The following is a 24,411-nucleotide window of genomic DNA, read 5'->3' on the forward strand; positions in this document are numbered from 1 at the left end:
AGGTGTGAATCAGACAGGTGTCTCGTGTACCATCATTTTGTTTTTAGATATTTGCCACTGCTCTACAAAAAAAATCTTGACCAGTGGACAAAATGGGGTCAACCCTATGGTCTACTAACTAATCTACCGCATGACGATGTCACCATGGACTAAAAGGGCATTATCATAGTTTTCACAATATTATTCCAACCTCATAGTGTGGAAATTATAAATAAAACATAGGGAAATCACGTTTTTGACTGCACTGGGCCTTTAACATGTATTTTTGTAGTCCTAAAAAAGACGCCTTTATCCTGTTGTAATCTAGTTATTTGATGTGGCTTCAACCAGATAGCAATTACAATATAATGTCCTTTGCGAGAGAGGGAGTGAGAGAGAGAGAGACCTCCATCCACTGCTCTCTCAGTCCCAGTGCTGAAGCTCTCCATCAGCAGTGGTTTCCATGACGACCACGGCCTTCCGCATGTGAGCAGAGCAACAGGATTAGTCCTGAGAGAGAGCTCAAATGTCAACATCGCTCAAGGCATGCCACATAGGCCTTATAGGAAGATGTGTGTGTATGTGTGTGTGTGTGTGTGTGTGTGTGTGTGTGTGTGTGTGTGTGTGTCTGTGCACTTGTATTTACTGCAAAGCTCACGTTTATGGATAACCTGATAAAAATGTTTGGCTTCTTTGAGCCACTCAGAAGAGCCTCAAGCCGCAAAGCTTTGTCTGAAGTGTCTATCATGCGGCTGAGTCATAATCACACAGAAGTTACCCACTGGGCACGAACTGGTTGAATCAACACTGTTTCAACGTAATTTGTCATCCTGTTGTGAAGTGGAATCTACATGGAAAATACATTTGGATTCAAAAAAAAACTTGTAACCAATATTCTACATAGACAAACCTTGTAGAAAATATGCTGAATTTGTACCTTTAAAACAACATCAGATCTTCAACGTTAAATCCACTATCAGAAAAAAGTATAATTGGGCAGCACTTCCTACTGGAGCATTGATCTATCTACAGCAAACTTTTGGTCTCCCATCCAGAGTTTTAACCACACCCAGTTTAGCTATGCCATTTGTCACTGACTATTACCAATGTGCTATCGTGAGAATGAATGTTGAGAGATCTCCACTGAAAAACGAAATAGATTCACTGTTGCTATCGAAGTCATTCCAAAGGGTAGGTTTAACAGAGCAAATGAAATGTGACAATAGTTTATCACCCATAACATCAATGACGCTATTTAGGCCTGTATAGCATTTGTAAAGTCATCAACAGTTATTGTTTTGAATTCAACAATAAAATAGACAATACAATTTGGCCTAGGCAATGTTCCCTAGCGCAGTAGCCCGAGACTGCCGGTGCAGAAATATCAGCCCACAGAGAGATTGAACTTCACTCAACTTTCTAGAGCAGTGGTCACCAACCGGTCGATCGTGATCCAAGGCATTCCTAGTCGACCGCCAAACATTTCTGTTAAAATCCCAACGATAAAGCCCAGTGTTCCTGTTATTATTTTATTTTTGTATTCGTCTCGGGCTGTTGGCCAGGTAGGCGAACTATTGCGATTTTGAACCATTTCATGTGTCTGAAGGTACAAACTCTGCCTTCCTGGCGGGCCCAGAGAGCAAATCAACATTTACATTTACATTTAAGTCATTTAGCAGACGCTCTTATCCAGAGCGACTTACAAATTGGTGCATTCACCTCATGATATCCAGTGGAACAGCCACTTTACAATAGTGCGTCTAAATCTTTTAAGGGGGGGGGGGGTTAGAAGGATTACTTTATCCTATCCTAGGTATTCCTTAAAGAGGTGGGGTTTCAGGTGTCTCCGGAAGGTGGTGATTGACTCCGCTGTCCTGGCGTCGTGAGGGAGTTTGTTCCACCATTGGGGTGCCAGAGCAGCGAACAGTTTTGACTGGGCTGAGCGGGAACTGTACTTCCTCAGAGGTAGGGAGGCGAGAAGGCCAGAAGTGGATGAACGCAGTGCCCTTGTTTGGGTGTAGGGCCTGATCAGAGCCTGAAGGTACGGAGGTGCCGTTCCCCTCACAGCTCCGTAAGCAAGCACCATGGTCTTGTAGCGGATGCAAGCTTCAACTGGAAGCCAGTGGAGAGAGCGGAGGAGCGGGGTGACGTGAGAGAACTTGGGAAGGTTGAACACCAGACGGGCTGCGGCGTTCTGGATGAGTTGTAGGGGTTTAATGGCACAGGCAGGGAGCCCAGCCAACAGCGAGTTGCAGTAATCCAGACGGGAGATGACAAGTGCCTGGATTAGGACCTGCGCCGCTTCCTGTGTGAGGCAGGGTCGTACTCTGCGGATGTTGTAGAGCATGAACCTACAGGAACAGGCCACCGCCTTGATGTTAGTTGAGAACGACAGGGTGTTGTCCAGGATCACGCCAAGGTTCTTAGCGCTCTGGGAGGAGGACACAATGGAGTTGTCAACCGTGATGGCGAGATCATGGAACGGGCAGTCCTTCCCCGGGAGGAAGAGCAGCTCCGTCTTGCCGAGGTTCAGCTTGAGGTGGTGATCCGTCATCCACACTGATATGTCTGCCAGACATGCAGAGATGCGATTCGCCACCTGGTTATCAGAAGGGGGAAAGGAGAAGATTAATTGTGTGTCGTCTGCATAGCAATGATAGGAGAGACCATGTGAGGTTATGACAGAGCCAAGTGACTTGGTGTATAGCGAGAATAGGAGAGGGCCTAGAACAGAGCCCTGGGGGACACCAGTGGTGAGAGCACGTGGTGAGGAGACAGATTCTCGCCACGCCACCTGGTAGGAGCGACCTGTCAGGTAGGACGCAATCCAAGCGTGGGCCGCACCGGAGATGCCCAACTCGGAGAGGGTGGAGAGGAGGATCTGATGGTTCACAGAATCAAGTGCACTATAGGCCTACCGCTGGCCAATCGGATGGCTCAGATGACCATGTCTGCAGTAAGGTAGCAGGCGTAAAAGAGAGCTACAGCAAAGTTGATACTGTGAGATTTCAAAACGTTTAAAACAAGACTAGAGAGAGACTGTCAACGAATACAGCAAAGAGATGCTGTTTCTATGAGTGAGTTTATGTTTAAGTTCTTACTCAGCACTGTCAACACTTTGTACTCAACACTTTTACAAGCCATGAAATGCGCTTTCTTCCTATTTCTTTGAAAGCAAGTCAGGTAAAGAGATTTTTTTTGTCTTAAAGGGGCAGTTTTGTATTTTGAGACCGGCTTGAATAAGCAAAGTAGCGAATAGGCAGAGGGTAGAATCATTTGTCTGATTCTCTGTAATAATGGTATGGGAATAATAATGCATTTTATTTTGTAAATTGATTTCTTGCATCAAACAACAAAACAACATTTTCAGTCACCTTGTCTGAAGGACAAGTGGATAAACAGGTTAATGTTTTCTCAAAAGTCGGCCTACTGAACATTGAACACCACACATTGGCTGCTACTGTAGGCTGAATGTGATTTCTCCATTGTTTTTGATGGTAGGCCACTCTGGTAGGCCTACATTATGATCAAATAGCTACAGTAGCCTACTTGACCACTGTTAAAACTGTAACTTAAAGCGGCTACAGCCTCAGTGTTCACAGTAAACGCACGCTGGAAGATGCACAGAATTTTCAAAACAATCAAGTTTGCGCTCAGCAGACCTGAAATTTGCAGCAGACCTGAAAATGAGTGGGAACATTGGGCCTAGGGTTTCAACCTCTGATTTCAAATGTAATGATATTTAGTGATATTGAATTATCAACCCAACCAAATATCAACATTTGAAGGAGATTTATCTCCTGCTTGGATAACTCCATCTGTGCCACTGACTTAGTCTGGCTTTAATTCCAGTTTGTCTACAACCAAACACAATTCAATATCACTTATTACAATAAATATCCTATTAACTTGTCGACAAGTTAACAAATAATAAAAGTAAATGAAAATGCAGAACATAACCTTGTCATCATGATAAATACTTTCAGTGAACTCTCCTGTGGTGTTTCCCATCAATCTTTAGAAGTGACTATTATGTGTGTGTGTGTGTGTGTGTGTACACAGCTGCGGTGGAGGCTTGCGTTCTACATGGGCTTAAGCGACGAGTGGCGGGATTCCTGCGTAGCAACAAGATAGCAGCGCTCTTCATGAAGGTGGGGAAGAGCTTCACCCCGGCAGAGGAGCTGTGCAGGAAGGCTCAGGAGCTGGAACAGATCATCGAGCGCAAGTGAGAGCACACACACACACCATATCCACACACACACACACACACACACACACACCACCGGGTCCCTGTACAGACAGACTGTAGCACTCAAAATCAAAGAGCTGTTACTGTATAGTACTGCTAACAAGTCCTTGTCACGATTTCTGTCATACGGCACCCATCTACTCACACATATTTATAGTTTACTGATGCAACAAAGATGCAACATACTGTAATACAAAGGAAACTGCTGGGTTCCTCCTTCCCTCAGACGGAACCAAAGCATGCCCAACCAGGACAGCGTACGGAGACTGCCCAGGCTGTCGAGCATCAGCCCGCAGGTGGTCAGAAACCTGTGGATCCGCACGGCCCTCATCGAGAAGGTGCTAGACAAGATCGTGCTCTACCTCGTGGAGAACAGCAGGTGAGTCATATTGGGGGGGGGCATGGTCACCTGCAAGGAGGAGGAAATTAAAATGCAGAAATTCATGGCTCACCTCCATCACATCTTTATGTTCCAGTAAATTCTACGAAAAAGAGGCCATTCTGATGGATCCGGTGGACGGACCCATTCTGGCCTCTTTGTTAGGTAACATTGTTAAGCTTTTATTCACATACATCTCATCTCAGACATTATATCAGTGTAGGGAAGGGGATTCTACTCACACAGGGCACCAATTGATGTAAGGGATTCTCCTCACATGCATCCTTTCATGCCATTGTTCTGTACTCTGGCAGTGGGGCCCTGTGCCTTGGAGTACACGAAGATGAAAACGGCAGACCACTTCTGGACAGACCCCTCAGCAGACGAGCTGGTCCAGAGACACCGCATCCACAGTGGTCACTGCAGACAGGACTCCCCCACCAAGAGGCCTGCCCTTTGTGTAAGGTTCCTGGGAAGAGTAGGGGTCTGAATCTCATCCAACAAGTCTACCAAACTCCCCCAAATAGGATTGGCCATGAGCATATTATCCCAAATACATCGCTTTAGTGATTATTTCACAACTTTGTTTTGCTGACACTGCACACAATTAGCTCAGTTAGCGGGGACATCAGTGACCAATCCTGTCATTGAAGCCAACCTCAGCTTCTCTCTTTCCGTAGAAGATAGACCTGCTGTTGTCAATGCATTAAGGAGCACAGTGCGTCCCGTGGGAGAGGACAAGAGTGTATTTTCATATTGTCAATGACCCCTGCAACTAGAAACATCTCGCCACGTATCCCACTCCCATGCTACGTTGACAATGGAGAGTTGCTTATTGCAGCATTGTATCCTTTTTACCCCAGAGGCAAATGTAATGGGCTTTGTCAGCACAACCAAAGTGGCGAGATGGTTTCCCATTTAGTTTTTCTTCAAGCAAGCAAATGCAAGTGTAGCAACCTGACTCAAATACAGGGCTTAAAGGGTTCTTACAGAGTTGAATAAGTTTAATCATCGCTAATTCATTCCCAGTGGATAATTTTTGTGGTAAATAGTATCAAACAAACTAAATGCGCTAAATGAACAATATTTTTTTATTTAACTAGGCAAGTCAGTTAAGAACAAATTCTTATTTACAATGACAGCCTAGAAACAGTGGGTTAAGCTGCCTTGTTCAGGGGCAGAATGACAGATTTGACCTTGTCAACTCGGGGATTCGATCTAGCAGCCTTTCAGTTACTGGCCCAACGATCTAACCACTAGGCTACCTGCCGCCCCAATATGGCACAATACATACATTTTGTACCATTGATGTGTAGGGCGTCCAATCAAAAATGCATATTTTGACCAATGGATAAAATGATATATTAATTGTGTAGATAATTCTCTAAGAAAATGAATGGTCCAAACCTCATGTCTCTATCATACCCCGTTCAAAAGGTATCTGAGTTTTTACCCTTGTAGGATGGTCAAAATTAGGGTTAGAGGCCAGAGGAAAAAAGTTTTAAAACATCTGTAAAATAGCATCCCATCAACAAGGCTGGATGCTGTGCGAGAATTAAGGCTACCTGTGAGGCTCACCATTGAACTCGTCATCTTTCTTCTCATATCCAGACGACATAAAACAATATAGAGTTAAGATAGATATCGATTTTGAGATATTAAATACAGCATTTTCATATTTTACTATACGCTGTTCATATTAAATGGATACTTTGGGATTTTGGCAATGAGGCCCTTTATCTGCTTTCCCAGAGTCAGATGAACTCGTGGATACCATTTTTATGTCTCTGCATGCAGTTTGAAGGAAGTTGCTAACTAGCGTTAGTGCAATGCGCTAATGCTAGTTAGCGTTGGCTCGCAAAACTACCTCCAACTTCCTTAATACTGGACATAAAAATGGTATCCATGAGTTCATCTGATTCTGGGGAAGTAGATAAAGGGCCTCCTTGCCTTAATTCTAAAGTTTCGAATTAATGTGAAGTTCCTGTTCCTTTTCACAAAAACAAGCGTATCTCTGTGAAATGTCAGCGGAGGACTGAGCGTACCACAAGCTTTTTATTTCCAAAGCCTTTTACACTTAATTCATGCTAATTTTGCTATTTGTGACCCACGGAAACAACTTGGAAGATGACAACAAAATGTAAAATCCTAAAAAGTTTCACTGCAACCCTCTGTCAACAGACATCGGTGCTTATTAGCGGATGTATTAGATTACGAATATATAAGGAAGTGATATGTCATCACCAAAGCACGTTTTCACCTACAAACTAATTTGCCAATATAGGGAAGCTGGATGGGTGGATGGATGAATGGATGGAGTGGAATGGGGGTAAAAAACATCCACATTGTCTGCGTTTCCAGATCCAGAAGAGGCATTCCAGTAGCAGCATTGATGAGCGGCCTTCCCCCTCGCCCTCAGCCCGGGACTATGTGGAGTCACTGCACCAGAACAACAGAGCCACCCTGCTGTTTGGAAAGAACAACGTCCTGGTGCAGCCGGTAAACATTTCATCCTTCTCCCATCTCTAGGAGTGTTCTACGTACTGTACAAATAAGAAATGAGCATCTCTAGACATGCTCAGAGCCATATAAACTATGTCGAGAGATTGGTCATATTGTCGTTGCTGTGGAAGTTGATCTGTCAGTGCCCGGACTCCTCCATATTTATGATAGCTTTCGGAAAACTCTCAAATATTCAGTGAAAGCGAATATACCAGTTAACACCACAAAACAGTAGACCCATTTGGAGACACATTTCAAATGCCAATCTGAAGCAAAAAGTGTACGACTGTAAAAGTGTCAAACATTTCTTCATAGTTCACTATAGAAAACAGATTGTCAAACTAATGTCCTTCTTGCTGTTACAGAGGGATGACATGGAGGCTATCCCAGGATACCTTTCTCTGCACCAGACCGCCGACATCATGACGCTGAAGTGGACTCCCAATCAGCTGATGAACGGCTCTGTGGGAGACCTGGACTATGAGCACAGGTGTGGAGAGCAATTCACTAATAATCATGTCTCTTATTTATGTACGTCAAGGTGGCACAACAGAGCGATGACATGCACCACCTGTGTGTTGTAGTTATTGTCTACAATTGGTGCAGCAGCTCAGTGTCACTAAATCATGCAGCGTGTCTGTCTGAGTGAGACTCGGGAGGGCTCTGTGTCCTGGAGTCAACTCTGGAGAGGGGGATATAATGAGGGTTGCTTTCAGGGGAAACAAGGGAACGGTTTTGATGGGGATATGTTCATGCATATTTCAAATCAACCAGTCATATTATTTTAGTGACTGTGGTTCTTAGACGGTAATGTTTGTGGCTGTATTAACCTTTTCACACGTGAGTTCCAAAATCTCTTAACGGTCACCCCCAGCGCAAGTTCTTTTTTTTATGCGGGTGATGTCAGAATGCACTCACTGTTCCAAAATGTGATTGTTACGCCACATGACAGTTAACCCACGCTGCCCTCAAACCAAGGCCCGCTGCCTGCCAATTATCTATAGGCTATGTTTCAACTTGTCAATTATATTTTAACAAGTTTTATTTTCGGACAACAATTTGAATTGAGGTGTGTTCCGCCTCCTCATTAATTCACATAGACGTAGCCCATTTCGCTGTTGTGGACAATTTACTTTTGAGGCATTACTGAGCTAGACAAACTTCTCTCTTTTGACGAGAGCCCAAGCACAAACTTTTTCCTCCCTGGCACATTTTCCATCTGGCGCCCGATTTGCCTTCACTACTAATAATATGTGTGTGGATATGTGTGTGTTCCTATCAGAGTTAAGTGCCTTATTACGTTATCTTTATAGTTTATGTATATCGTGTTGTCGTTTCTACTGTAGCACACTGTATGTATGGAGCATAATGTATTTACTGTTTTATTCACGTTTTCAAGTACTAGTGACAAATCATGCATTCCAATTCTTGCATAGATTGTAATGGACACATATGATGTCTGTAAAATACTTTTTGGAAGGTTGTACTGATTATGATGAGCTTATGCTAAGCTAATTACCAGCTATGTGTAGCGCCATATTTGTTGACATGCAATGCATTCTGGTTGTCACGTAAACGTCTGTCAGACCGAAGATGTTATAACAAAACGAAGTGAAAGGATGGTTCACTCGTCTTTCGAGTAAAGTGAATGACGGAAGTGAATGATGGTAGACGACACACCCCCTTCAACATGCATACTGTAAAGAGACCCAACTCATCTTGTAACCTATTTTTCTTTGGTTAACGCAAAAAAAACTAACATGGCAGTGTGCACAAACTACGCATCGTCAGATAACTTTCGATTTTTAATCAATTATTTCAATCACTGGTGAGGTCACCCGTGATGTGATGAATTGTAAATAGTTATTGCTATTAGCTAATTCATATAATGTAGCCTACATTTTCCAGTTTGGATGAGAATTGTGTGATACTGTTGCTACTGCTATGAATGTCTGAACATTGCATCCAAAAATAAACTGCTCACATTGAGGACATAACGTTGTAAAGACTGTGCTTGTGCAAAATGTTTCTGTGAAAAAACAGTGTGGCCAGCTCAAACGCTGACTGTTGTGTCAATCGTAACTAGACATTCTAAATAAGTGTTCTAATCACACCGGTTTGAGCGTACGCTGCAGGGACCACTGTAGAATGATCACACCTGTGTGTTCGTACGTGTCAAAGCGTTAAAGAACATGTAAAACACACATCTGGTTCTTAGCTCCCCATTCTCAATGTACAATTAAATGCCCCTCACTCCACTTACTTATGCAAAATACTGAACCCCAACTTAAATCGTTTCTACATTCAGTAACACCGATCATATTCAGAGTTCTTCACACACCAAGAGTAATACAATACACATATCCTTTTGGCCAACTTTGTTGTTCAGCTCATTGTGGCAAGGTGAGTGATGTCTCAATAACCCCGGCTTTGATTCCATCTCTTTCAGTGTGTACTGGGATTACGCTATGACCATCCGTCTGGAGGAAATTGTTTATTTGCACTGTCATCAGCAGGGTAGGTTCACCAGCAGAGGCTAGTGGAGGTTAGCATTCACAGGACAGGCTCATTGTAATGTCTGGAATGTAATTGGCGTGTCTTTTATGGAGCTAGTCTGCTAGCTACTGATATCAACAACAGCTAGTTCTGGTTCATTTATAAAGTTGTTCATATCCTTACAATGGATAATCCATTTGCAGTTTTTTCATAATGATTTTCCCATAAAAAATGTAATAATAGGTTTAAAAGGTCCATAAAAGGTATAATATTGTCTCTGCAGTGGACAGCGGGGGCACGGTGGTGCTGGTGAGCCAGGACGGCATCCAGAGACCCCCACTGCACTTCCCTAGAGGGGGGCATCTGCTCCAGTTCCTTTCCTGCCTGGAGAATGGCCTCTTGCCCCATGGCCAGCTGGATCCTCCGCTCTGGTCCCAGAGAGGAAAGGTCAGCCCTGGATGTCTACTCACAAGGGACTATCTGAGGGGTGACACATGCGGGGGATGCTCTGTTTAGTCATCCAACAGTTCAATACAACCATGTGAATGGGGGGTCCCTGACAGAGCCAAATATTATTTAATTGAATTGTTCAATTTTTGGGGGGGGGGGGGCAAATATTGGGTTATTTTGGAACATGCACATCAGTGATTTATATATGTATATGTACTGTATATACACTTGACTGATAGGGGGGCCCAGTATTGAAGCCACCGTGACTCCATCTTTGCACTCTTCCACTATTGTAAAATATATTTTTAAAGCTATAGAAATGCATTTCTTAATGTCTACATTAGTTTTTACAACATTGACTCTACTACAGACACCTTAATGCATTCTTTTAAATTATATTATGTGAACTAAACATACAAATGTAAATATATTTTTCAAAAATCCTTAATGTTACTGTCCTCACTAAAACAAAAAATACATAAATACATGGGATTTTGTCAGTTAAACATTGAATTTAAATACTGTAGAATTCCATTCATTCCTATGGAGGACTGCTCCTACTGGGGAGTGCCAATATGGCTGACCGGTGACTTCAAAGCCTCTTAATGGCCAATGCATAGATTATACACCCCTTGCATAGATTTCACATTTTTGCTGCCTTAAAATTAAATCTAAAAAGGGATAAAAATTGATATTTTTCCTACAGATCTACACAACCTGATCCACATGTTCAAAGTGAAAGAAAAAGTATAGAAAATTATAGAAGTACAGAAAAAGCTTTTCCTCTAGCTTTTTACATGGGCTTTGCTCCTTTCATATTTATTTTGATCCTGACGAACTCCTGATGTCCCTACCGGTGAGAAGCGTACATATAACAAGATGCTGCCACCACAATACTTAAAAATATACACTGTGATGTGTTTTATTGGATTTGTCCCAAACCTGCAGTTTTTATTTTAAGCCAAAAGGTACATTTATTTGCCATGTCTTCCAGTATTACTGGAAATATATATTTTTAACACAGGCTTCCTTTTTTTCACTTTGTAAAAAAATCCAGTAATGTGAAGTGAATGCAATGTTGTTGATCCCTTTTATATTTTCAAGTATTGTGGGGGCAGCATCATGTTTTGGGTATGCTTGTCACCGGCAGGGGCTGGGGAGTTTGTCAGGATCAAAATAATGTGAAAGGAGCAAAGCCCAGGATTAAAGCTAGATGAAAACCTGCCCCAGTCTCCTGAATACATAACCCTGGGATGTAATTACATTTTTCAGCAGGACAATTCCCCCCCCAAAATTATGCCAAAGACACCAGAATGGCTTTCCAAGAGGTGTTGAGTGTTCCTGAGGGGTCCAGTCTCAGTCTTGACATTTAAACTTCTTGAAAATCCAAGACAAGTTTTGAATATTGCTGCCCATTAATGATTCGTGACCGAATTTACAGATATTGAGCAATTTTTTACAAAAACAGTGCATCTGGAAAGTATTCAGAACCCTTGACTTCCACATGTTGTTATGTTACAGCCTTGTTCTAAAATTGATTAAAAAAAATGTTTTCCCCCTAATCAATCTACACACAATACCCCATAATGACAAAGCAGTATTCAGACCCTTTACTCAGTACTTCGTTGAAACAACTTTGACAGTGATTACAGCCTTGAGTCTTCTTGGGTATGACGCTACAAGTTTGGCACATCTGTATTTGGGTAGTTTCTACCATTCTTCTCTGCAGATCCTCTCCAACTCTGTCAGGTTGGATGGGGAGCGTCACTGCACAGCTATTTTCAGGTCTCTCCAGAGATGTTCGATCGGGTTCAAGTCTGGGCTCTGGCTGGGTCACTCAAGGCCATTCAGAGACTTGTCCTGAAGCCACTACTGCTTTTTCTTGGCTGTGTGCTTAGGATCATTGTCCGTTTGGAAGGTGAACCTTCGCCCCAGTCTGAGGTCCTGAGCACTCTATAGCAGGTTTTTATCAAGGATCTCTCTGTACTTTGATGCGTTCAACTTTCCCTCGATCCTGACTTGTCTGCTGCTGAAAAGCATTGCCACAGCATGATGCTGCCACCACCATGCTTCACCGTGGGGATGGTGCCAGGTTTCCTCCAGACGTGACACTTGGCATTCAGGCCAAAGAGTTCAATCTTGGTTTCATCAGACCAGAGAATCTTGTTTCTAATAGTCTGAGTCCTTTAAGTGCCTTTTGGCAAACTCCAAGCAGACTGCCATGTGCCTTTTACTGAGGAGAGCTTCCATCTGGCCACTACCATAAAGGCCTGATTGGTGGAGTGCTGCAGAGATGGTTGCCCCTCTGGAAGGTTCTCCCATCTCCACAGAGGAACTCTCTGGAGCTCTGTCAGAGTGACTATTGGCTTCTTGGTCACCTCCCTGACCAAGGCCCTTCTCCCCCGATTGCTCAGTTTGGCCGGGCGGCCAGCTTAAGGAAGAGTCTTGGTGGTTCCAAATGTTTCCATTTAAGAATGCTGCAGAATTTTTTTTGGTACACTTCCCCAGATCTGTGTCCTCGACACAATCCTGTCTCTGAGCTCTACTGACAATTCCTTCGACCTCATGGCTTGGTTTTTGCTCTGACATGCACTGTCAGCTGTGGGACCTTATACAGACGTGTGTGTCTTTCGAAATCATGTCCAATCAATGGAATCAAGTTGTAGAAACATCTCAAGGATGATCAATGGAAACAGGATGCACCTGAGCTCAATTTTGAGTCTCATAGGAAAAGGTCTGAATAGTTTTATTTTTAATAAATTTGGAAACATTTCTAAAAGTATTGTGTGTAGATAGAGGAGTAAACATTTTTTTTTCATTCATTTTAGAATAAGTCTGTAACGTAACAAAATGTGGAAAAAGGGGTCTAAATACTTTCCAAATGCACTGTATACTACATGACCAAAGGTATGTGGACACCTGCTTGTTGAACGTCTCATTCCAAAATCATGAGCATTAATATGGAGTTGGTCCCCTTTTTGCTGCTATAACAGCCTCCACTCTTCTGGGACGTCTTTCCACTAGATGCTGGAACATTGCTGCATGGACTTGCTCCCATTCAGCCACAAGCATTAGTGAGGCCGGGCACTGATGTTGGGTCATTAGGCCTGGCTCGCAGTCGGCGTTCCAATTCATCTCAAAGGTGTTTGATTGGGCTGAGGTTCGGGCTCTGTGCAGGCCAGTCAAGCTCTTCCACACCGATCTTGACAAATGATTTCTGTACGGACCTCGCTTTGTGCACGGGGGCATTGTCATGCTGGAACAGGAAAGTACCTTCCCCAAACTGTTTCCACAAAGTTGGAATCACATAATCGTATAGAATGTCATTGTATGCTGTAGTGCTAAGGTTTCCCTGGGCCTAGCCCAAACCATGAAAAACAGCCCCAGACCATTATTCCTTCTCCGCCAAACTTTACAGTTGGCACTATGCATTGGAGCAGGTTCTCCTGGCATCCGCCGAATCGATTGCCAGATGATGAAGTGTGATTCATCACTCCAGAGAACGCGTTTCCACTGCTCCAGAGTCCAATGGCGGCAAGCTTTACACCACTCCAGCCGTCACTTGGCATTGCGCATGGTGATCTTAGGTTTGTTTGCTGCTGATCGGCCATGGAAACCCATTTCATTAAGTTCCTGAACAGTTGTGCTGCTGCCATTCTGTGAGCTTGTGTGGCCTACCACTTTGCGGCTGAGCCGTTATTGCTCCTAGATGTTTCCACTTCACAATAACAGCACTTACAGTTGACCGGGGCAGCTCTATCAGGGCAGAAATTTCAGGAACTGACTTGTTGGAAAGATGGCATCCTATGACATTGCCACGTTGAAAGTCATTGAGCTCTTAAAAAAATGTTTTATTTAAAGCCATTGAGCTCTTCAGTAAGGGCATTCTACTGCCAATGTTTGTTTATGTAGATTCCATGGCAGTGTGCTAACGGGTGTGGCTGAAATTGCTTCTTCACTCATTTGGTGTGTCCACATACTTTTGTGTATATATAGAGTATGTTGCCCTAAGAGTTGTACAGAGTTGTACAGAGTAGAATATGTAATTGCTGCCAAAGCTGCTTCCACCAAGTATTAACCAAGTATTAACTCTTGGTGTGAATTTTTTATTAATTTAGAAAGTGTTCTATACTTTCTCTTTTACTTTGAAAATGTGGAGCAGGTTGTGTAAATCTGTAGGGCAAAAAAATCAAATTGAATCCCTTTTTTGACAATTGGGAAAGGGGTTTGTAGACTTTCACTAGGCACTGTATGTGTTAGACTGTAAAGACTACATCATGTCTACTGAGCAAAATAAATGATAACAACTAACCACACATGGCTGCTTTAAGACAGAACATATTAAATATGGCTTATACTGTATAAGCAGTCTTCCTGTTTGGTGAAAGTGTGGATGTTTTAAAAATCTAGGCTATTTTAAAGACACTGTGCCGTCAGAATCATCATTTAAAAAATGTTAATAGTTGTTTTGTCTAAACAAGCAAAGAATGTTGTTAATCATTTTAGATCCTGAATAACAGTTTAGCTACAGTTTACCACCTTCTAACAATGTTTTTGTTGGCATTTACTGTATCTACTATTCACCTAATTTCTGATTACAGGGGAAGGTGTTCCCTAAACTGAGAAACAAGTGTTCACAGGGCTCCTCGGACTCAGTGCCCGATAAGGAGGAGGATGAGGCCACAGACTATGTCTTCCGCATCCTGTTCCCCAACAGCCAATCAGAGTTTGGTAAGTGACTTTGACCCCTCCTCCAGAGCACTGGTAATATCCTGGTTTTCATTTGCTCCATGACACCTATTATCCATGTGTTAACTTCAGGTGGCCCCGGAGTGATGTTTTTTGTTTATTTTTTATCCAACTGTCCTCATTGTCCGTTCCAGTGACTATAACACACCCTCCCCGTGTTTCCCCGGGGGCTCCTCTCCTGTCCCGCTCCTTCTCCCTCCATCTGAGAGGACAGCCCCCGACCAAAGGGATCTTGGTGGTCCCTAAGCGCTCCTGCAGCTATCCCAGAGACCACTCCTCAACCACCACAGGGAACAGCTGTAATGTTGCCACACCTCAGCTCCTCCATTTGTCTGTCTGTCCACTTCCTTTGCTTCAATCACCGCCTCGCACTCTGTCTCCTCCCTGCAAACCTTACAAATGAGTCCCCTAATCATGCACTCTCTGTCCCCTTTCCTTAACCTCAGTCCCTCTTGGACAACAGGTGGCTGACCACGGGTCTTCCAATCGCAAAATCAGAACGTTATGTCGAGGTGCATAGTGGTTTAGAGTAGTAGCAAAAGAGGAAATGTTGAAATTGACATGTTAAAGGCTGAATCCTATGTTCAGATGCACACACAACTCAGAAATTCATGCCTTGACGTCAATGAAAAATTCGCGTGAAGAACTTTAGTATGTGCGGGCTAACAGAATAAAGAAAGACCAATAAGAATGTGTCGTCATTACCATGCCAACAGACAGTTGTACACCCTCCACAGATTGACATGTTTTGATTCCCCGAATGTCCTTGTTGATGTGCTTGATTTGTTCTCCAATACCACCTAACCTCTATTGGCAGCTATTGACCTATCCTCTAATCTAGTGACGAATCATGCCCAGTATCATACCCAATCTGTCTAATTCAGCTGTGATCGTGTCTTGAGAATCATCTCCAGAGGTGTCCAAATCATGATGGTGCAATGTGACTGTGTCTGAGAGTTTGAGGCTGTGCAGTTACAGTATAGGTCAGAGTTTGACACGGGTCAAATACAGGTAAGTGCCAAAATAAAGGAAACGCCAAAATAAAGTGTCTTATTAAGGCATTGGGCCACCATGTGCCGCCACAACAGCATCAATGCGCTTGGCATGGATTCTACAAGTGTTTGGACCTCTATTGGAGGTATGCGACCCTATTCTTCCATGAGAAATTCCATGATTTGGTGTTTTGTTGATGGAAAACGCTGTCTCAGGCGCCGCTTCAGAATCTCCCAGAAGTGTTCAATAGGGTTGCTATCTGGTGACTGAAACACACACACACACACCTTTTAAACCTCCTATGCTCCTTTGAGACCCCTCTTTGAAAGTCACTAACCACGTTTCCATCCACAGTTTTTATGCAAGTAAAGATATACCTTTTTAAAAACAAAATCCCAACAGCTATGATGGAAACAGTTTCGGTGCCAATGTATAAATGCAACAGATTTTTTTGGTTTGACATGGTGGCTTTTATTTCTTTCATCACATTCCCAGTGGGTCAGAAGTTAACATACACTCAATTAGTATTTGGTAGCATGGCCTTAAACAATTTAAACTTGTGTCAAACGTTTCGGGTAGCCTTCCACAAGCTTCCCACAATAATTTGGGTGAATTTTGGCCCATTCCTCCTGACAGAGCTGGTGTAACTGAATCAGGTTTGTAGGCCTATTTGCTCGCACACACTTTTTCAGTTCTGCCCACAAATGTTCTATAGGATTGAGGTCAGGGCTTTGTGATGGCCACTCCAATACCTTGACTTTGTTGTCCTTAAGCCAGTTTGCCATAATTTTGGAAGTATGCTTGGGGTCATTGTCCATTTGGAAGACCCATTTGCGACCAAGCTTTAACTTCCTGACTGATGTCCTGAGGTGTTGCTTCAATATATCCACATAATTGTCCTCTTCATGATGCCATCTATTTTGTGGCGTGCACCAGTCTCTCCTGCAGCAAAGCACCCCCACAACATGATGCTGCCACCCCCATGCTTCATGGTTGGGATGGTGTTCTTCGGCTTGCAAGCCTCCCCCTTTTTCCTCCAAACATAACGATGGTCATTATGGCCAAACTGTTCTATTTTTGTTTCATCAGACCAGAGGACATTTCTCCAAAAAGTATGATCTTTGTCCGCATGTGCAGTTGCAAACCGTAGTCTGGCTTTTTTTTATAGCGGTTTTGGAGCAGTGGCTTCTTCCTTGCTGAGCGGCCTTTCAGGTTATGTCAATATAGGACTCGTTTTACTGTGGATATAGATACTTTTGTACCTGTTTCCTCCAGCATCTTCACAGGATCATTTGCTGTTGTTCTGGGATTGATTTGCACTTTTCGCACCAAAGTACATTCATCTCTAGGAGACAGAATGCGTCTCTTTCCTGAGTGGTATGACGGCTGCGTGGTTCCATGGTGTTTATACGTGCGTACTGTTGTTTGTATAGATGAACGTGGTACCTTCAGGCGTTTGGAAATTGCTCCCTAGGATGAACCAGACTTGTGGAGGTCTACGATTTTTTTTTCTGATTTCTTGGCTGATTTCTTTTGATTTTCCCATGATGTCAAGCAAAGAGGCACTGAGTTTGAAGGTAGGCCTTGAAATACATCCACAGGTACACCTCCAATTGACTCAAATGATGTCAATTAGCCTATCAGAAGCTTCTAAAGCCATAACATAATTTTCTGGAATTTTCCAAGCTGTTTAAAGGCACAGTCAACTTAGTGTATGTAAACTTCTGACCCACTGGAATTGTGATACAGTGAATTCTAAGTGAAATAATCTGTCTGTAAACAATTGTTGGAAAAATGACTTGTGTCATGCACAAAGTAGATGTCCTAACCGACTTGCCAAAAGCTATAGTTTGTTAACAAGACATTTGTGGAGTGGTTGAAAAACGAGTTTTAATGAATCCAACCTAAGTGTAGGTAAACTTCCGTCTTCAACTGTATTATGTGAGAAACGGCGATGGAAAGGCGATGATATTGTGTGTGGTCGTCCCACTACGACTCAATAAACCATGCAGTTTATTAGGCTACAGATTAAATAAATTATGATGGACTTCACAGGTTGGTGAAAGAGCACGGTGATGAGTTTGATGCTACTTTCTAGTAAATATCGAGAGTCGTATTCTGGTGACATGATGATTGATGCTTGTCTGCCGTTTTGACCACTAAAAATATGAATAATCTCATCCTGTAGACTAGCCAAGTCACACAGCCAACCCGCACTGTATCTGTGAGCTGTTGGCTAGAGCGTACGTGTCAAAACCAGAGTAAGCACGTTTGTGACAAAACTATCGCTAGAGTTGAAAATGCAGTGGAAACACATTGAACTTTTGATTTTTATTCGGTACATGAAAATTTAGCGCACACAAAATGTACCTTTTTTTGCTCATGTCATCGCAAAATGATTTTTGTCCGCAACAAGTCAGTTTGGTGGAAACACAACACTGGTGGGAAAACATGCATATTTTCGTTTATGCAGATTATTTGAATATTCACATGAAACTATCGCCAATTGGATGGAAACATAGCTACTGAGATCTCTTCTAGCCATGGTAGCCAAAATAATGGGCAACTGGGCATTTTTATATATGACCCTAAGCATGATGGAATGTTTTAATTGCTTAAGTAACTCAGGAACCACACATGTGGGGAAGCACCTGCTTTCAATATATCTTTCCTTTATTTTGGCAGTTTCCTGTACATATAAGTCAGATACTCACAAATACTTGAGCTTTGATTGATATAGTTTGCCCAGTACAATGGCAACTCCAAGCTAAATCAGGTACACCTCAAATACTTTCAAGTATTTGATTTATGTATTTGACGTGGGTCTGATATGTTTCAAACCTCACACTGTGTGCTAACCATGATGCTTGTGTGTGTTGTTCTGTGATGCAGTGGCTCCAGAGCTGATGGACCAGGGGGCCAACATATGGCAGCCCATCCCCAGGAAGTCCTCCTACTCATCCTGCACCCAGGGCAGCTTCTCAGATGGAGGACCCCCCAACGGTTGCAACCACGAAAGGTCAGAGACGGACACACAATGGTGGTTACCCAGACATCATCCCTGGCCTTTACCGATCCCACTGACCTAAACTAGTATTTGAACCCGGGTCTGTGGAGCTCGTATCCTTCTCAGATCAGTAGGATCGGTAAAGGCTGAAGATCGAAGCGGTGAAGGCATTATGGAGGACACTTTGATGTATATGCTGTTTCCCTCTGCAGAGCCCCTTTGAAGCTGCTGTGTGACCAAATGAAGTATCAGATAATCTCCCGGGCGTTCTACGGCTGTACGTGATTGTGAACACAACTCTTCTATCTTTTTTACCCCTAGATGATTTGCAACGCGTTGCAATGGATTTGAATTTCAAACAGTTCATCAATTAGCCTAGCGTCCAACTATTAATTAGGTGTCGGATGTGGGATCGCCTTATTAAATACTTTATCACATAAAATCTCAGAAAGGAGGATCATTTGAAATCGGTTATGTTTTTATATTTCAGGGCTAGCTTATTGTCGTCAACTGTCCACTGTACGTACACACCTCTCGGCCCTGGTCAACCACACCATTGTGGCGCCCGATGTGCCCTGCGATGCCTTCACGGGCCTCACTGCTGAGGTGTGGCAGAGGTTCCTTCAGGACTGCACTGTAAGTATCACCATCACATTATTAGCAGCGTTGCTAACATCATCAGAGATACACACTGTACAGTACCAACCAGCCCAAACCCCCTGGCGACGAGATGTGCATGCACAGACGCACGCACGTACACATGCACATACACACACACACACTCATCTATATTCACCCATTAATCATCAAATCACTCACACATTCTTACTCACACAACCAAACGTATGCAAGGGTGACTAATGCCCTGCCATTAAGCTCAACAGCAGACATTTGCATGGGTGGGATTCAGTTGACTACTCAACCAATGGGAGGGATTCAGTTGACTAATCAACCAATGGGTGGGATTCAGTTGACTAATCAACCAATGGGTGGGATTCAGGTGAGGAATAATCTATCTAGTTCATCCAATCTGTGTTTGTACAGTCCTACTGTCTGTATTCAATCTGGGCATTTAGCTAAAAGGGCTAGATTATGGGCTCCCGCAGAGCGGTCTAAGGCACTGCATCTCAGTGCTTGAGGCGTCACTACAGACACCCTGGTTCGATTCCAGGCTGCATCACAACCGGCTGTGATTGGGAGTCCCATAGGGCGGCACACAATTGGCCCAGCGTCGTCCGGGTTTGGCCGGTGTAGGCTGTCATTGTAAATAAGAATTTGTTCTTAACTGATTTGCCTAGTTGAATAAAGGTTAAATATTTTTTTATTATACATTATTTAACAGTGAATTAGGACCCCCACTGACATCCAGTGATACACAACCATTCTGCAGAATAACTGATCTACTCTAGATAAGCCACTGGCCTCCTTTTTTTGTGTTCTTGTGAATTGTTTTATGTCAGTGTACTGTATATGTAAACGTTAGTCTATTCATGTGTGGGTACGTCACTGTGTGTACTGTACAGTATATTCCGACCTGGGCTCACCTAGCACAATGGAACCAATGGAATAGTCCTAAAAGTGAAATCCGCACTCCAGACAGGCTCGATCAAACTCACAAAACTAGTAACTACTACTGGTATTTGAACCCAAGTCTGTACAGAGGCCTTTCTATATCTCATTGACTGAGGCCTGTCCCTCTCTGCTCTCCAGGCCTATAACGAGCAGGAGCTGCTGCGCCTGGTGTACTTCGGCGGTGTTGATCCTTCGCTGCGTAAGGAGGTGTGGCCCTTCCTCCTGGGCCACTACCAGTTTGGCATGTCTGAGTCTGACAGGAAAGAGGTTGGTGTCACCCTTGCCATTTAAATGTCACCACCAAAACCCCTTGACCTCCAACCCCTGACCCTTGCCCTGTGACACTGCAGGTGGATGAGCAGGTGCGGGCGTACTACGAGCAGACCATGAGCGAGTGGCTGGGCTGCGAGGCCATCGTGCGGCAGCGGGAGAAGGAGCAGCATGCAGCGGCGCTGGCCAAGTGCTTGTCTGTCTCGGCCAGCGTGGATAATCCAAACCCTGTCCAGAAGAGGATGCACCATGACTCCAGCATCAGCAATGAGGTGACACACGCGCACGCTCACTCCTGTCCACACGCACAAATAGTCTTGTGGCACACAGGATACCCGGTAGTCCAATATGTTGTTTTGACCAAGATGTTATATCTCCAACGCCTCAATAATATGAAAATACAAAGTATATAGTGAAGTGTTAACTTGGGGCACCAATAATACACTACCTTTATGACAGTTACGTATCATTACATACAGGCCTACAGAATGACTTGTCCATGTTAGAATGTTGTGTTGTGCCAGGTTGTATTGACCTGCTTTCTCCCCTGCTGGTTCTCTGGTACTAACCATGCCAGTCCTCCCGGAGCTGCAGCTCAGACAGACAGAGCCTGGCTCGCCTGCAGAGTGACTCCAGCAGCAGCACCCAGGTACCCCTCATGCACTCTGAGAGTCCTATTAAATACTGTAGATGAAATGTTACATTGATTTTGTATGTCATTCTATCCCCCTCTATGCTCACATAATTAAAAGTAGCTATTATTCATAATAATTAACAATGCGAATAATAACACGCACAGGGCTGAATACACACTTGCCTGTATACAGGTGATTCTACAAAAGTTGAGCAAATTACAGTCCCATTCCCGCAAAAACTATTTAAAAAACGGTTAAGTCTCCAAACTTGGGACATTTATTTACATCATGATGTGTTCTAATTCAATCCAAGGCAATAACAAACATATTATACAAAGTAATATAGTACATATTATAGTAAAAAGTAATTGTTTTTATTGAGAGGTGGCTGTCCCAAACCCTGACTCCTAAACTTAATTGAAAATAAAGCAATTCATGATTTGAGTTGTATTATTACATTGAAATATACTGATCTAATAAGTCGTTTTGTTTCTTTTTAAACAGCTTTCTCAAAAAAGGCTGTCTCACTTTTTGATGTCACTACTGAAACACACATGTTAAACGACTTTAGAATAAATGTGCCTTAAGTCACACCCCTACAAATATCACCAGGTGATGAGATTGCACCAAACATGGTGAGTAGTCTGTCTGCAAACCTTTAGGAGAAAATCTGTGAGCAAGTTGGTAAATCTTCATGTATTTTTACAGTGTCACTAATGTATCAAGAAGTATAAGAAGTACACTTTTGTGACTAAAATATATGTTTGCTGGGATGTACATCCGTCCAAATGAAAGATAGCCAGACATATGTTAACTATGGGGATTCTTTTAAATACAAAATAAGTCAAAATTGTACAAACTGAAATGGTCACAACTGAGACAATTGACACCATAGAGATATATTTGTATCTGTGCCAGTATGGCGTTTGTGACAGCACGGGCAGCGCCATTGAGGATAAATCCCTTATAAAGTTGCATGTGACGTGCTCTACCAACTGAGCTACAGAGGACCACCATGTGGGTAGGGGACAAGTGTACACTTCAGGAAAAAGTGTAGAGTATTGAAATGTATAGCCAGCAGGGGGGCTCCAACCCAAATCTATTTGGCCAAAACATAGACGTCTATAATGTGCCCTACTGTACTGTACTGTACTGTATCCTACTGTACTCAAATTTACTCTATTTGAGTTTCTTACAATTGAAGAAAGGGCCCATGGACTCTTGATTTAGTGGTCTTGGTCTTGAGACATAACAAAAATAAAGTCTTAACTCACTGGGTCTGGATCTTGGGACCAATGTCCTGGTATAAATATTGGTCTTGGCCAGGATATTACCTTAGTCTTTGGTTTACAAACCATAAGCAACCCAATTTGAAGAAGACAATGCTCTCTGATGATTGGCTGATCACTCTCAACCCATAGCAATCCCCACCCATTGGACCCAAGTAATAATTGAAACATCTAACAACATCATTAATTGGATGCATAAGTAATTCAATCAATTAACACGTTCCAGATTCATACAGTCAACAGAGAACAATAGAGATTATATTTCTATAAATTCAGTTTAAAAAAATCTAGTTACATGGTATGCAAATAGCATTTATAAAATGTACAGTACCAGTCAAAAGTTTGGACACACCTAATCATTCAAAGGTTTTTCTTTATTTTTACTATTTTCTACATTGTAGAATAATAGTGAAAACATCAAAACTATGAAATAGTGTCACTACAGTCACCGGTTCGATTCCAGGCTATATCACATCCAGCCGTGATTGGGAGTGTCACGGATCCCTCCGGAACTTTCATTACGCACACCTGTCCCCTATTCGCACTGATAAGTACTTGTATAAGTGTGCCCTTTGATTTCCATCAGTTGGTGTGTGTGAGTACCTGCGCTGTGTGGTTTGGGCTTTTGTGCCCTTGAGGATTGCGCAGATGTTTACGGGTCTCGTCCCGTGTGATAATCATTGTGCACGTGTGTTATTTATTCGAGGTACTCCTCGCTCTTTTGTTTTGGGTTTCTACCTTGTGTTTTGTTACGTGTTTGTTTGGTCTTTGTCCCCTTGCCTTTACACGGAACGCTGTAATTTGGGCTTAATAAAAAAAACTATTACGCGTTCCTGCGCCTGTCTCCAGAATCTCTTCATACCAACGTGACAGGGTGTCTCATAGGGCGGTGCACAATTCGCCCAGCATCGTCTGGGTATGGCCGAGGTAGTCTGTCAGTGTAAATAAGAATTTGTTCTTAACTGGCTTGCCTAGTTACATAAAAATATTGGAATAAACACTCTTGGCATTCTCTCAACCAGCTTCATGAGGAATGCTTTTCCAACAGTCTTGAAGGAGTTCCCACATATGCTGATCACTTGTTGGCTGCTTTTCCTTTACACTGCGAACCAACTCATCCCAAACCATCTCACTTGGGTTGAGGTCGGGTGATTGTGGAGGCCAGGTCATCTGATGCAGCCCTCCATCACTCTCCTCAGTCAAATAGCCCTTACACAGCCTGGAGGTGTGTTTTGGGTCAAATGATAGTCCCACTAAGCGCAAATGGGATGGCATATTGCTGCAGAATGCTGTGGTAGCCATGCTGGTTAAGTGTGCCTTGAATTCTAAATAAATCACTAACAGTGTCACCAGCAAAGAAACCCCACACCATCACACCACCTCCTCCATTCTTCACGGTGGGAACCGCACATGCGGAGATCAACCGTTCACCTACTCACAGAGACACGGCGGTTGGAACCAACATTTTTTAATTTGGACCAAAGGACAGATTTCCACCAGTCTAATGTCCATTGCTCGTGTTTCTTGGCCCAAGCAAATCTCTTCTTAATGGTGTCCTCTAGTAGTGGTTTCTTTGAAGCAATTTGACCATGATGGCCTGATTCACCCAGTCTCCTCTAAATAGTTGATGTTGAGATGTGTCTGTTACTTGAACTCTGTGAAGCATTTATTTGGGCTGCAATCTGAGTTGCAGTTAACTCTAATTAACTTATCTCTGCAGCAGAGGTAACTCTGGGTCTTTCTTTCCTGTGGCGTTCCTCGTGAGAGCCAGTTTCATCATAGCGCTTGATGGTTTTTGTGACTGCACTTGAAGAAACTTTAAAAGTTCTTGACATTTTCCA

At 43.1% G+C, this 24,411-nt stretch overlaps 1 protein-coding gene across 1 annotated transcript in view; it reads left to right on the top strand.

The window, feature by feature from the left end:
• Nucleotides 1–24,411, top strand: part of LOC120063539 (small G protein signaling modulator 1-like) — a 48,267-nt gene that overhangs the window by 9,089 nt on the left and 14,767 nt on the right. Inside the window, exons 3-17 of the mRNA XM_039013901.1 lie at nucleotides 4,042–4,204; nucleotides 4,455–4,607; nucleotides 4,705–4,772; nucleotides 4,922–5,067; nucleotides 6,969–7,106; nucleotides 7,475–7,599; nucleotides 9,559–9,626; nucleotides 9,889–10,052; nucleotides 14,657–14,786; nucleotides 18,690–18,816; nucleotides 19,017–19,081; nucleotides 19,295–19,440; nucleotides 20,515–20,643; nucleotides 20,727–20,918; nucleotides 21,224–21,295. Coding sequence (XP_038869829.1) covers nucleotides 4,042–4,204; nucleotides 4,455–4,607; nucleotides 4,705–4,772; nucleotides 4,922–5,067; nucleotides 6,969–7,106; nucleotides 7,475–7,599; nucleotides 9,559–9,626; nucleotides 9,889–10,052; nucleotides 14,657–14,786; nucleotides 18,690–18,816; nucleotides 19,017–19,081; nucleotides 19,295–19,440; nucleotides 20,515–20,643; nucleotides 20,727–20,918; nucleotides 21,224–21,295 — 1,886 coding nt within the window. The remainder of the gene's footprint in view (nucleotides 1–4,041; nucleotides 4,205–4,454; nucleotides 4,608–4,704; nucleotides 4,773–4,921; nucleotides 5,068–6,968; nucleotides 7,107–7,474; nucleotides 7,600–9,558; nucleotides 9,627–9,888; nucleotides 10,053–14,656; nucleotides 14,787–18,689; nucleotides 18,817–19,016; nucleotides 19,082–19,294; nucleotides 19,441–20,514; nucleotides 20,644–20,726; nucleotides 20,919–21,223; nucleotides 21,296–24,411) is intronic.

The sequence above is a fragment of the Salvelinus namaycush genome, chromosome 18 (assembly GCF_016432855.1).
Source record: "Salvelinus namaycush isolate Seneca chromosome 18, SaNama_1.0, whole genome shotgun sequence".
Lineage (NCBI taxonomy): Eukaryota > Metazoa > Chordata > Actinopteri > Salmoniformes > Salmonidae > Salvelinus > Salvelinus namaycush.